This window comes from Amblyraja radiata, chromosome 18 (assembly GCF_010909765.2).
Source record: "Amblyraja radiata isolate CabotCenter1 chromosome 18, sAmbRad1.1.pri, whole genome shotgun sequence".
NCBI classification, from domain to species: domain Eukaryota; kingdom Metazoa; phylum Chordata; class Chondrichthyes; order Rajiformes; family Rajidae; genus Amblyraja; species Amblyraja radiata.
The window spans coordinates 41,664,153-41,677,661 of NC_045973.1; the positions used below are offsets into that span (position 1 = coordinate 41,664,153).

General features: G+C 43.1%; 1 protein-coding gene across 3 annotated transcripts; it reads left to right on the forward strand.

The window, feature by feature from the left end:
* Positions 1-36: 36 nt before the first annotated feature.
* mkrn2os (MKRN2 opposite strand) lies at positions 37-12,893 on the forward strand. Of its 3 annotated transcripts, XM_033037231.1 has the most exons (6): positions 37-194; positions 1,754-1,806; positions 4,384-4,833; positions 10,062-10,111; positions 10,560-10,722; positions 12,470-12,893. In XM_033037231.1, the coding sequence occupies exons 3-6, from the start codon at positions 4,631-4,633 to the stop codon at positions 12,696-12,698; spliced, it is 645 nt and encodes a 214-aa protein (XP_032893122.1). In that variant the 5' UTR covers positions 37-194; positions 1,754-1,806; positions 4,384-4,630; the 3' UTR covers positions 12,699-12,893. The 3 variants fall into 3 exon arrangements, with proteins under 3 accessions (XP_032893122.1, XP_032893123.1, XP_032893124.1); XM_033037232.1 differs by lacking the exon at positions 1,754-1,806 and having other exon boundaries at positions 37-192; XM_033037233.1 differs by lacking the exons at positions 37-194; positions 1,754-1,806 and adding an exon at positions 3,181-3,349.
* The last annotated feature ends 616 nt before the right edge of the window (positions 12,894-13,509 follow it).

Sequence of the window (13,509 nt, forward strand, 5' to 3'; positions counted from 1 at the left end):
GCGGGCAGGCGGGCGGGCAGCGGTTTGTTCCGTAACCGGGGAGTGAAGGGCGGCCCACGTCAGGCCGCAGGCCGCAGGCTGTAGCTGTAGCAGCAGCAGCAGCAGCAGCAGCGCCGCCACCACAACCAGCACCTGTAACCCCCCCGGGGCGCCTCCTGAAGCGGGGAGCAGACGCCGGCAGCTTCTCCAGAGGTGTGGGTAACGAGTGAGCGGTGTGGGCTGATTCACCTGCAGCTCACCACCGACAAGACTAAGGAGTTAGCCCCCCCCCCCCCCGATCAAAGGTCATAGATAGAGCTGGCAATAGTTAGCAAGTCAAGCGGGACCCCAGGAGGGAGAAATAGAGTCACCGAGACAGTGGTGACCTTGCATCTGAAGTGGGGGGACGGACAGCCAGCCAGCCAGGCCGGATCCGGGCGTGCCGTGCCTCGCCTCAGGTAGTCAACCTGCCTTTTATGGCACAAAGAAAAGAAGCACCAAAGGAGAGGCGTCAAGGAAAGAAAAGTTAAAGATGTAAACGGTTATCTGAGGGTAGTAGCGACCAGCGAAGACGCTCTCTATTCCGAGCCTCTTGGTTTTCTTTTATTCCCCCCCCCCCACCGCACTTTCCCTTTCCGTCCCTCCTGTCCCCTTCCACCTTTATCCCTCCCCCTCCCATCCATACCCCTCTCCCCCTCCTGCCAAGTCCCCCCTCCCTGTCCCCTTCCACCTTTATCCCTCCCCCTCCCATCCATACCCCCCCCCCCCCCCTCCCCTCCCCCCTGTCCCCTTCCACCGATATCCCTCTCTCTGGGGTTAGATTTCACTCCTCTCCTTAGCAGATTTCCTTTATTTGTCATCTGATTTCCTTTATTTCCTTATTTGTCTCCTTTACATTTCTTGACTGTCACTCATTCCACCCATCGGCCAACCAAACCCCCCTCACCTGTACCCACCCGTCACTTGCTAGGCTTTGCCCCATTCGTACCATGCTATCTTCAGCTTTATTCCCTGACTCCGTCAATTTAAAGAGGAGTTCCAACCAGAAATTGCGTCTATCTATTTCCCTCTACAAATGCGAACTTGCATCAACAGTATTTTGAGTGTGAAGAAGGGTCTCGACCCAAAACACCATCCATTCCCTCTCTCCAGAGATGCTGCCTGTCCTGCTGAGTTATTCCAGCATTTTGTGTCTACCTTTGATTTAAACCAATATCTGCTGTTATTTCCTACACATCTACAGTATTTTGACTGGGTCTGATAAGTTTCCATTTTGGTTTAACTTAAGTTCTTCTTTATTTGATTTTTGTTTGCTATTGATGCTAATATATCCTCGTCCACTAAATTATATAAGGAACAACAGCTCCTAACTGCTAGTATCCATGAGGTAATGGAGACCACAATCAATGGAATGTTCAAATAATAGCGAGGTGATATTGGGGTTTATAACTTTTGGAAACGTAGAATACTTTATAGACACAGGGGAATGCAGATGCTGAAATCCGGAGTAGCTAACAATCTGATCGAGGAATCCAGCATCTGTGGAGGCAAAGGAATGGTTAGCGTTTTGGATCAAAATTGAGCATTATTTCCTGAAACTAGCATTATTTCCTGAAACTAGCATTTCCCCATTTATTTTTAGTTCGCATGAGGTTGAGTTGGAAAATCTTATCACTTAAATTCATTTTAACTAAACCTAAGTTTTGTTAAACTGGAATAATGATCAGATGAAGCTGATTTGGCAAATAAAATAACATTTCTTTCTCTGTTAAAGGTGCTACATTAACAAGGATTGAAATATAACTGGATTACTCGAGTGTTCCACGGGTAGGTGCCAGTTTCTTTTCATGTAGGTAGTTGAAGCAGGTACAATAATAATATTTAATGGACACCTGGACAGGTACATTGATAGGGAAGGTTTAGAGAGATATGGCTAAATGCAGCCAAATGGGACTAGCTTAGATGGGGCATCTTGGTCGCCATGGATGAATTGGGCTGAAGGGCCTGTTTCTGTGCTGTATCTTGATAATCATGTCTTATGATAAACTCCTGTGTGAGTTTAAAGGCGTACGTGGCCAAGAATTTCAGGAAAGATGTGTGTAGGAAGAAACTGCAGATGCTGGTTTAAACCGAAAATAAACATAAGTTACTGGAGTAACTGTGTAGGAAGGAACTGCAAATACTGGTTGAAACCAAAGATAGACACAAAATGCTGTAGTAACTCAGCGGGACAGGTAGCATCTCTGGAGAGAAGGAATAGGTGATGTTTCGGGTTGAGAAACGTCTGAAGAAAGGTCACGACCCAAAATGTCACCCATGCCTTCTCTCCAGAGATGCTGCTTGTCTCGCTGAGTTACTCCAGCATTTTGTGTCCATGCTGGAGTAACTCACTGCTGAGTTACTCCAGCATTTTGTTTCAGGAAAGATGTTGGATTTTCCAAATGTGGGTAGGATTTGGTAGTAAGATGCCAGAAGGTGATTCCCATTTTAGTTATTAGAAAAATATCTGGAGCTCCTGCAACACCAGATGTTTACAGCTGTCTACAGGGTCAATTGTATGAAGCAAATAATTTTACATCCTAAATTTAGAAGAGTATCATTGTGTTACCTCACCAGTTAGAGATCATACCGTTAAGATATGTCCGATCAACTAAATCAAAATTTACAAGGTATTAATAATCAATCAAAAAATAAATTTATAGGCATTGTTTTTTATTAACATCTGCAGGAGTAAATAATTAACAACTGTTTCTCCAAAGGCTAGATATACTGGTAAACGGTAGTGTGTGTCTGATTATTCTTGTTGGCAAGGCGGTTCTCACAAAGTGAAATGGTGTATTTAGTTTACATATATAGCATGGAACCGGGTCCCTTGATTATTGGTTAGCTGCACTACTGCCTACACAAGGTATAATTTACAGAGGCTAATCAACCTACAAATCCGCCTTTCTTTGGGATGTGGGAGGAAACCGGAGCACCCGGAGCACAGGTGGTCACTGGGAAAACGTGCAAACTCCACACAGACTGTACCCCAGGTTAACATGGAACCCGGGTCTCTAGCACTGTGAGACAGCAGCTGTGCCACTGACTTCAGAGATAGAGCTCGGAAACAGGCCCTTTGGCCCACCGAGTCCGCACCGACCCGCGATCACCTTGGGGAGAACAAGCAAACTCGTTGGGTCAGACAGAACCCTTGGCCAGGATCGAACCTGAACCTAAGGCAGCAACTAAATCGCTGCGCCACCGTGCCGCTCAAATTATATTGTTCTTTATCTGCAACAGCAACAATTGTGTTTTCAGGGAAGCAAGTAAACATTCAGCAGCTGGTTGGCTCGGACAACGTTTTCCTTCTCGCAGGTGTGGACGGAAGGTTTAACATAATGTTCATTAATTACTTACTAACCCTCAAAGTTAAACATTTACACACACTCCAGTGTTCAGTCCCATGAATTGAACCATTCAAACCTTAAATAATCAGGTGAATATGTTAAAAAATAAGCAAAACAAATAAGCATGGCAGATAGGACCCGTGCTGTGTGAGGTCTGTATGCAGAAATATCCCTTGCTTGTGGACTGAATGGGTATTCACTGAACATAAACGCTTTGGTTTATTTGTCTGCCATTCCTTTTACTACATTGGGATCAAGGCAAGCATCTGGCACTAAGGATCTATGGGAGCCCGTTTTACTGGCTGTGTCCTGCCTTCCACACACTCCGAGCATGAGTCTTCCATCTCTGCAATATTGACCACTTCCGCCTTTGTAACATCTTGAGGTCTGCCCTATCTAATGTTGTTCTTGGCAACTTATGTCCCTTAATCAAACTGCCACCAGCCCTGTAGCTCAGCAAATTAATCTCACAATTATCAGCCTTCGCATTCAAATTCGTCTGCGGCTTTTATTAAAATCCCTGAACGACCACAGTACACTGAGTGATTTGAGGGGTCTACCTCCCTCAGCCTTCTTTATGTAAGGGCACGTTGGTCAACGGCATAGGAAGCAAAAATCATCCGGGATTGCTCGAACTGTGTGTGGGTGGTGGGTGTATGGAACAAGCTGCCAACAGGAGGTAGTTGTGGCAAGGACTATCCCAACGTTTAAGAAACAGACAGGTACATGGATAGTACACAAAAATGCTGGAGAAACTCAGCGGGTGCAGCAGCATCTAGGGAGCGAAGGAAATAGGCAACGTTTCGGGCCGAAACCCTTCTTCAGGTACATGGGTAGGACTGGTTTGGAGAGATATGGACCGAATGCGGGCAGATGGGGCATGTTGACCGGGGTGAGCAAGTTGGGCCGTAGGGCCTGTTTCTACGCTGTATCACTCTATGAACTATACATCAGCTCCAACGTCGGGCGATATTTCAATGGTTCTATCTCAGCAAGTTTGTTTGTATCTCTACAGATCGCTTGGCATTGAGTGGGGACGGGAGCTGCTCGATGTCACATCTCGGTTGGAGCAGCGGACAAATATCTTCCTGACATGGGACAATTGCTGCCTCACGTTCAGGTTCTGGTTGGTTCTTGATGCTGTCAATCCTGTCGGCACCGCTGCGGAACATGAATGGAATTGGTATTTAAAGAAGTCGCTGTGGTGCAGCGAATTACTCGCCTGGTTTGGATGACTTTTACGTATCTCACTGGGGAAGGACATGGAGAACCGCGTTATTACGTTTCGCCATTGTGAGAAAGATATTTATTGCTTTAATGTCCCAGAGGAATGTCCGATCTGCGGCCAGAGCCTCGCAGGACGCGGACTGGACGAGGCCCCTGTCTGTATTCCCAACTGCTTTGTAGATGGACATCATGAGAAGTGTTCATTCCTGATCAAACCGACTCACGGATCGTTCCTCAGGTAAATAAAAACGACGCAGGGGAAATATTAAACACCAGCATGGAAGTTCAACTGAAAGTTGTTACCCACAAAACATCTTTCAGATTAAAAGGGTCTCGACCCGAAAAGTCACCCATTCTTACTCTCCAGAGATGCTGCCTGTCCCGCTAAGTTACTCCAGCATTTTGCGTCTATCTTCGGTTTAAATCAGCATCTGCAGTTCTTTCCTGCACATTTAGATTCGGTTCTACGTTTTGAAACAAAATGCACGTGAATCATTTTTATGAAGAAAAATCAGAATTAAGAGATGTGTGATGAATAATTGGTTTGAAGGGATTTGTGATGGTGTCCGGCCCCATTCAGTTTAGTCGGTTGATCCGCTATGCTCCATACATACGAGAAACGCTGTTACTTTAACATGAAGGAACTGCGTTCTGAAACCTTGAACTATTTCCCCCAGAAAACCAAAACAAATGGGAGAAATGTGATACATTTTGACAGTAGTTTAATGCTTTAGAGAAAACAAATCCTCTAAATTTGTGGGTTTATTTGCCAATATTTTCTGCCAGTGATTTGCATGGATATGTGTTCGCGTTGAACGATTGATAGTAGATGCAAGAGACATATCAGACCTGATAATTGCTGACAGTACTTAGATCTTGATTTCGAAATGCCAAATCAGATTTCTCAAAGCCTCCAACCACTATTTACGACGGGGTAATACTCTCCCGAGAGTCTCTGATTGAAATGCTGTTTTAGTGGAATCACTGGGCTGTTGAAAAATACCAATGATTTCATGAAAATAGCTAACCTTATTGTGTAGGAAGGAACTGCTGATGCTGGGTTAAACCGAAAATAGTCACAAAATGCTGGAGTACCTCAGCGGGACAGGTAGCATCTCCAGACAGAAGGAATGGGTGACTTTTCAGACTGGAGTCAAAGGAGTTGGAGGAATTGAGTGAAATCCAGGTTAGTCGGGAAGTGATGTTGGGTAAATTGAATGGATTAAAGGCCGATAAATCCCCAGGGCCTGATAGGCTGCATCCCAGAGTACTTAAGGAAGTAGCTCCAGAAATAGTGGATGCATTAGTAATAATCTTTCAAAACTCTTTAGATTCTGGAGTAGTTGCTGAGGATTGGCGGGTAGCAAACGTAACCCCACTTTTTAAGAAGGGAGGGAGAGAGAAAACGGGGAATTACAGACCAGTTAGTCTAACATCGGTAGTGGGGAAACTGCTAGAGTCAGTTATTAAAGATGGGATAGCAGCACATTTGGAAAGTGGTGAAATCATTGGACAAAGTCAGCATGGATTTACAAAAGGTAAATCATGTCTGATGAATCTTATAGAATTTTTCGAGGATGTAACTAGTAGCGTGGATAGGGGAGAACCAGTGGATGTGGTGTATCTGGACTTCCAGAAGGCTTTCGACAAGGTCCCACATAAGAGATTAGTATACAAACTTAAAGCACACGGCATTGGGGGTTCAGTATTGATGTGGATAGAGAACTGGCTGGCAAACAGGAAGCAAAGAGTAGGAGTAAACGGGTCCTTTTCACAATGGCGGGCAGTGACTAGTGGGGTACCGCAAGGCTCAGTGCTGGGACCCCAGCTATTTACAATATATATTAATGATCTGGATGAGGGAATTGAAGGCAATATCTCCAAGTTTGTGGATGACACTAAGCTGGGGGGCAGTGTTAGCTGTGAGGAGGATGCTAGGAGACTGCAAGGTGACTTGGATAGGCTGGGTGAGTGGGCAAATGTTTGGCAGATGCAGTATAATGTGAATAAATGTGAGGTTATCCATTTTGGTGGCAAAAACAGGAAAGCAGACTATTATCTAAATGGTGGCCGATTAGGAAAAGGGGAGATGCAGCGAGACCTGGGTGTCATGGTACACCAGTCATTGAAAGTAGGCATGCAGGTGCAGCAGGCAGTGAAGAAAGCGAATAGTATGTTAGCTTTCATAGCAAAAGGATTTGAGTATAGGAGCAGGGAGGTTCTACTGCAGTTGTACAGGGTCTTGGTGAGACCACACCTGGAGTATTGCGTACAGTTTTGGTCTCCAAATCTGAGGAAGGACATTATTGCCATAGATGGAGTGCAGAGAACGTTCACCAGACTGATTCCTGTGATGTCAGGACTGTCTTATGAAGAAAGACTGGATAGACTTGGTTTATACTCTCTAAGAATTTAGGAGATTGAGAGGGGATCTTATAGAAACTTACAAAATTCTTAAGCGGTTGGACAGGCTAGATGCAGGAAGATTGTTCCCGATGTTGGGGAAGTCCAGGACAAGGGGTCACAGCTTAAGGATAAGGGGGAAATCCTTTAAAACCGAGATGAGAAAATTTTTTGTTCACACAGAGAGTGGTGAATCTCTGGAACTCTCTGCCACAGAGGGTAGTTGAGGCCAGTTCATTGGCTATATTTAAGAGGGAGTTAGATGTGGCCCTTGTGGCTAAGGGGATCAGAGGGTATGGAGAGAAGGCAGGTACGGGATACTGAGTTGGATGATCAGCCATGATCATATTGAATGGCGGTGCAGGCTCGAAGGGCCGAATGGCCTACTCCTGCACCTAATTTCTATGTTTCTATGAAGGGTCTCTACCCGAAACGTCACCCACTCCTATCCAGAGATGCCGCCTGTCCTGCTGAGCTATCCCTATTGTGTTCTTGCAGGTTATTTGGTTAAACGCCAGAACGCCAAATTATTCATTGTACTTTATTGCTTTGAAATGAACCTGTGAGCCAGAGTGTTGAATACTCGGTCCCAATGTAAATCACACTTAACAGTTAGTTCAGAGCTCGACAGAATAGGATGCGATAGAATATTGCAACGCTCAGGGGCGGGCTCATGGTTAATATGTATCCGGCAATCAGCACTAAATGAGTAATTAGATCAATATGTTTACTTAAAAAACTGCCATTGCTGTAAATTTGCCCTGTTGAATGGTTCTTAAAATAAAATCCTTAAAGGATTGGACAGGCTAGATGCAGGAAAAATGTTCCCGGTTGGGGGAGTCCAGAACCAGGGGGTCACAGTGTAAGAATAAGGGGTAGGCCATTTAGGACTGAGATGAGGAAAAACGTCTTCACCCAGAGAGTTATGAATCTGTGGAATTCCCTGCCATAGAAGGCAATGGAGGCCAATTCACTGGATATTTTCAAGAGTTAGCTTTTAGGGATAAAGGAATCAAGAGATATGGGGGAAAAAGCAGGAACGGAGTACTGTTTTTATATAATCAGCCATGATCATATTGAATGGCGGTGCTGGCCTACTCCACCTATTTTTCTATGTTTCTATGTTCACGGATTTCCCATTTTTGTTTAATTTAATTGCCGTGTATGACCTTTGTTCGTATGCAAAATATCTCACTTCCTGCATGATACATGACATGTGAACTATTATTATATCAATTGTAAAATGTTTTGAGATGTCCTGAGATCCTGAAAGGCACTATATAAATAGAAGTTAATCCCCCCCCCCTCCCCTTGTGCGACGTTTATAGGACATGACTTTGGATTATCTACAACGTTGGCCCCACAATAATCAAACAATTCAAAAATATCTCTTACAAGTACAACAGTTTACAAGGACTATCTTTCAAAACTTTTTCTCAGAGACACACTCTTGTCCATTTGCTGTGGAAATGTTGCTCATGTCTAGTAATAGTAGTAACTAGACTAAGTGGGACCCGTTGCACGGGAGGGCTGGTCCCCCAACGCAATATTCCACCTCTCCACCAATTCCAATATTGGTGGCCAGTGGGGGGGGCTTTCTGGAGCACTAGTATGGGTGTTGTGGGCTGAAAGGACTGGTTTCCAGAGGGCTAGTATGGACATTGTGGGCCGAATGCATTCATGGGCTGGCGGCTCAGTCACTCAAGCTTGTTGTGCTGGCAGCTCATTCACTCACGGCTGGTGGGTTGGTAGTTGACTCAGCTATTTGAAATTCGATTTCAAGCATGGTGCAAGGCCACCAAATTCAAGTGCAGTTTAATATTTCAAGCAGGGTTCAAGGCCACTAAAGACAGTGAGTCGTGACCTCTCCCTCGTCCATCTTGCAGAGACTGAGCCACGCCCACACTTCTGGGTTTTGTAGTCCCTCCCTCCCCTCCCACCAGAAGGGGTGTGGCCTTCATGGTGTGATTGACAGGAGAGAGAATCTCAACATTTTTTAAACACTAATAACTCTTTTATTTTTCATCGATGGGAACAATCCTCGGCACCTGATGAGCGGAGGGGGACTCTGAGTAAGATGTACGTGGTAGCGTTTTTTCTAAAATCAATATAAAGCGCAAACAGGAAGTGGTCAAGATTAGACGTTTAATTATATAGAAGGCAAGACAACTTTAATTAGGCAAGGCAACTTTAATTAGGCAACACTGCTTTAGCATTTCCAAACCAAAGGCAACACAGCTTTACCATTTCCAAACCAAAGGCAACACAGCTTTACCATTTCCAAACCAAAGGCAACACAGCTTTAGCATTTCCACACTATATTTTGAAACCACATTAAGGGCACTGACAGGTCAGTAAAACCACTCACAGTTTAGTAGACATGTGTTCAGTGTTATACACAGCTCAGACGGAGAGACGTGACCCTCTCGCTCCCCCATCTTGCAGAGACTGACTGAGGCGCTCAACACTTCCGGGTTTTATAGTCTCTCCGGAAGGGACGTGGCCTTCAGGAGACAGAATCTCAACAATTTTTAAACACTAATAACTCTTTTATTTTTCATCGATGGGAAAAATCCTCTTGTCCTGCGCAGCGGTGGGGGACTCTGAGTAAGATGGCCAAAAATCACAGCCATAAGTGGCAGCGATTTTTATAAAATCAATATACAGAACAACAGGAAGTGATCAAGATCAGACTTTTAGTAATATAGTTATAGGATTGGCAATAAAATTGCAACAGGGGGGTTAGTTTCAAATACTTATTCTCTTGTTTTCCTTGTTACATTCAAATAGTGTCTGTTGGTAATTTACTAACAATCAGATGTTTCTTTCCAACTTTCCAGATTTAGTGCCAACTTTTCCTTTCTCTGTGCACCTTTTCATATTTTATTATTCCAAATTTGTCTCAACTTTAATTATATTTCTCATTTATGACTTTCTGAGCCTTTTTTAAAAAAGATTTACATCCATTTCATTATTCCCACTGGTTCACTTGTTACCCTGTTAACGTGTGGTGTGCTTGCTCGAAAATAACAGCAATTGACTGAATAATACTTTTTTCCTCAGAGAATATGATGGAAAAGGTGACCTTCATGTTGCCATCTCAAATACTCATGGTGAGTTCAAAACAAGCAAGCAGATTGATTTAAGCACAAAGCAAGTGGCATCTCAGCAGTCTTACATAATGTACTGAAACACCAATTGTAAAAGTAATTAAGCAAAAATTCATTGGTAATATTTTGAACTTGTTTATTTAATTTGAAGAATATATTGGAGTTTGGTGTGCAACTAAATAATAATTATGAAATTAATAAGCGGTTGGCTTATTTTCATAACTATCTCAGACTATGTAGCAAACACTATAGCATTGGCACTGCACTAATAATGACTGGATAATGTGGAATGTACTAAGGAGCTCTTCCATGCAAATACTGAAAAAAAAAATTATTTGTGACAAATCTGTTTCACTCAGTGTTCCAACAAAAATTCAAATTTGAATGTCCAAGATTTAAATTATACCTTTTATCCCAGCTTCATGTGGTTCACACTCTTCCTTTATTGCAGGAGTTGTGTACAACTACATTGAAACTGGTGTTCAAAGAGATGATTGCGGTTGGGAGGAATGTATCTCTGTTCCACTGGTACAACCGGACATGTATAATTTAATTAACCAGTGGGATATTTACCTGGAGCAATTCTCCACTGCAGATGTATGGCTACCAAACAGGTATGAATCACGGAATGTCACACTTCACGTCTGTTAGCCCACCAACTTTATGTGGATATTTTCAGCATGTAGACATTGGTTTAATCGCAAATAGACACAAACGGCTGGAGTAACTCAGCGGGTCAGGCAGCATCTCTGGAGAGAAGGAATGGGTGACGTTTCACGTTGAGACCTGTCTTCAGACTGGTTAGGGATAAGGGAAACGAGGGAAAAATACGTTGATGTTGAGATATAAAGAACAATGAATGAAAGATATGCAAAATAGTAACTGATAAAGGAAACAGGCCATTGTTAGCTGTTTGTAGGGTGAAGACAAGAAGCTAGTGCGACTTGGGTGGGGCGATGGATAGAGGAGGAGGGATAGAGAGAGATGGAATGCCGGGGCTACCTGAAGTGAGAGAAATCAATACTCATACCACTGGGCTGTAAGCTGCCCAAGCGAAATATGAGATGCTGTTCCTCCAATTTGCATTTAGCCTCACTCTGACAATGGAGGAGACAGAGGACAGAACTGTCTGTGTGGGACTGGGAAGGAGAATTAAAGTGTTTAGTAAACTGGGCGATCAGGTAGGTTCTGGCGGGCTGAGTGAAGGTGTTTAATTGCAGTCTCTATCCTATTAATCATGCTTTAATCTGGATAATTTACAATACATGAATTACTAACGGAGTAAAATGGTTTTGTATAATCCTTGTTCCCTTTAAAAGCCCCATCAACAACTGCTCTTCATTCCTGGCTGTAAGTTTGCACTGAATAATGTGTGGTGAATCAATCAACTGAAATGTTGGAGAGAGCATGGAACCAATGGAACCATGTGTTTGCTGGGTGAACATAATGGGGCTGGCAGTTATGGCTTTTATCATTGTCGACATGGATAATCAGAACTGTCTGAAAGGCTCGCCCTCGGAGATAAATATTAATGCAAAAATATGCCAAGGAAACAAAATATTGTTCATGTGACACAGATGACCTGAACCAAGAAAGAAAATACTGAAGGTAGACAAAAATGCTGGAGAAACTCAGCGGGAGAGACAGCATCTATGGGAGCGAAGGAAATAGACAACGTTTTGTGTCAAATTTTTATTCTAAGCTCTTTCCAACGTGGATAGATATATATATGTGATATATATATATATAAACGACATGGGTGAAAAGTAGATGGTTTGGTTTGTAAGTTTGCTGACAACGTCAAAATCGGTGGAATTATTTTCCCTTTAACATCGGAGGCTGAGGGGATATCTGATAGAAGTGCATAACATTATGTGAAGCATAGAAAGGGTATACAGTCACAACCTTTTTCCCAGGGTGGTAATGTCAAAGACCAGAGGGTATAGCCTGAAGGTGAGTGTAGCAAAGTTTAAAGACGATGTGCAGGGCAAATGTTTATTCCAACACAGAGAGTGGCAGGTGCCTGAAACACACTACCATTGGGTGGTGGTGGATACAGATAAAATGGGGGCATTTAAACACATGGATATTCAGAGAATGGAGGGATTTGGATAACTTGGCATCATGTTCGGCATAGATATCGTGGGCCAAGGGGCCTGTTCCCTTGTTGTCCTTCGTTCTATGACGTTAACCACCATTAACCCACAGGTCTCAGTTGATACTAAATGGGTGCATAATGTTTCATTCTATCAGTTCCTTAACTGTACATTTATGCTAGCTGTTTAAAGCAACTTTGAACAACGATCACAATTGCAACAGAGTCATCCATTTTCTAAATATCAATATGGTTTTTATTGATAGGTACAATGAATATGAGCACAACTGCTACTCCTACGCCTTGACCTTCATCAACCGTGTCCTGGTGGCACAAAGCAAACGACAGCTGAGTAGGACAGAATTTACCGAGAGGTTTGTGGTTCCACGGACAAAGCGAGCCTCCAAATACATCACACTTTATCGAGAGTTATGCAGGAGCTACTTTTATATTACAGATGACTTCCAGACTGAAGAAGTTAGCAGCCAGTTTTAAAGAACTGCAGCAGTGACTGCTCTTTCCCACATTTTTGACAAAAATATTATTGAGTCAGCGAAACATGAAAAATAAATAAAGGCATCTGATTTGGAAAATTACTTTTCTTACATCCATTAGTCACAATGTAATCTTATTGTAAATTAACCTAATTATTTTTCTAAATAATACAAATTATTAAATGATTAATATATAAATGATTGATGTATTTTTTTTGCAATGCGTGTCAACAATCCAGAATTCTTTATTGTCCTCAAGATCACAAGAACTTGTACTTCATAAACATTGGTCAGAACAACAAGGTCATACAGCTGGAAACAAGTCCTCTAGCCAAATTCATCTATGCTGACCAATTATTATAACTGATAGACAAAATGCTGGAATAACTAAGCGAGACAGGCAGCATCTCTGGAGGGAAGGAATTGGTGACATGTCGGGTCAAGACCCTTCTCCAAATGTCTTTTAAACGTCACCTCTACAGGTTTATCTGGCAGCACATTTCATATACACATCACCCTCTGCGTGAAGAAATTGCCCCTCAGGTCTCTTAACTCTTACCCCTCTCACTTTACAGTAAGTCTATGCCCTCAAGTTCCAGGATTTTCTACGCTAAGAAAATGTGACCATTTATCTTATCCATGTCTCCCATGATTTTGTATACTTCTCAGCCTCCTATCCTCCAGGGAAAAATGCCCTCGCCTATGCAGCCTTTCCTTATAACTCAACCCCTTGAGTACAAGGAACACCTTAGTAAATCTTTGCTGCACCCTTTCCAGCTTAAAGACATCCATAGGAGGGTGACCAGAACTGC

Coding starts and splice junctions, on each gene's coding strand:
- mkrn2os (XM_033037231.1), top strand. CDS start 4,631: ATGGAGAACCGCGTTATTACGTTTCGCCATTGTGAGAAAGATATTTAT. Junction 10,112..10,559: donor TGCCATCTCAAATACTCATG/GTGAGTTCAAAA, acceptor CCTTTATTGCAG/GAGTTGTGTACAACTACATT. Junction 10,723..12,469: donor GATGTATGGCTACCAAACAG/GTATGAATCACG, acceptor TTTTATTGATAG/GTACAATGAATATGAGCACA.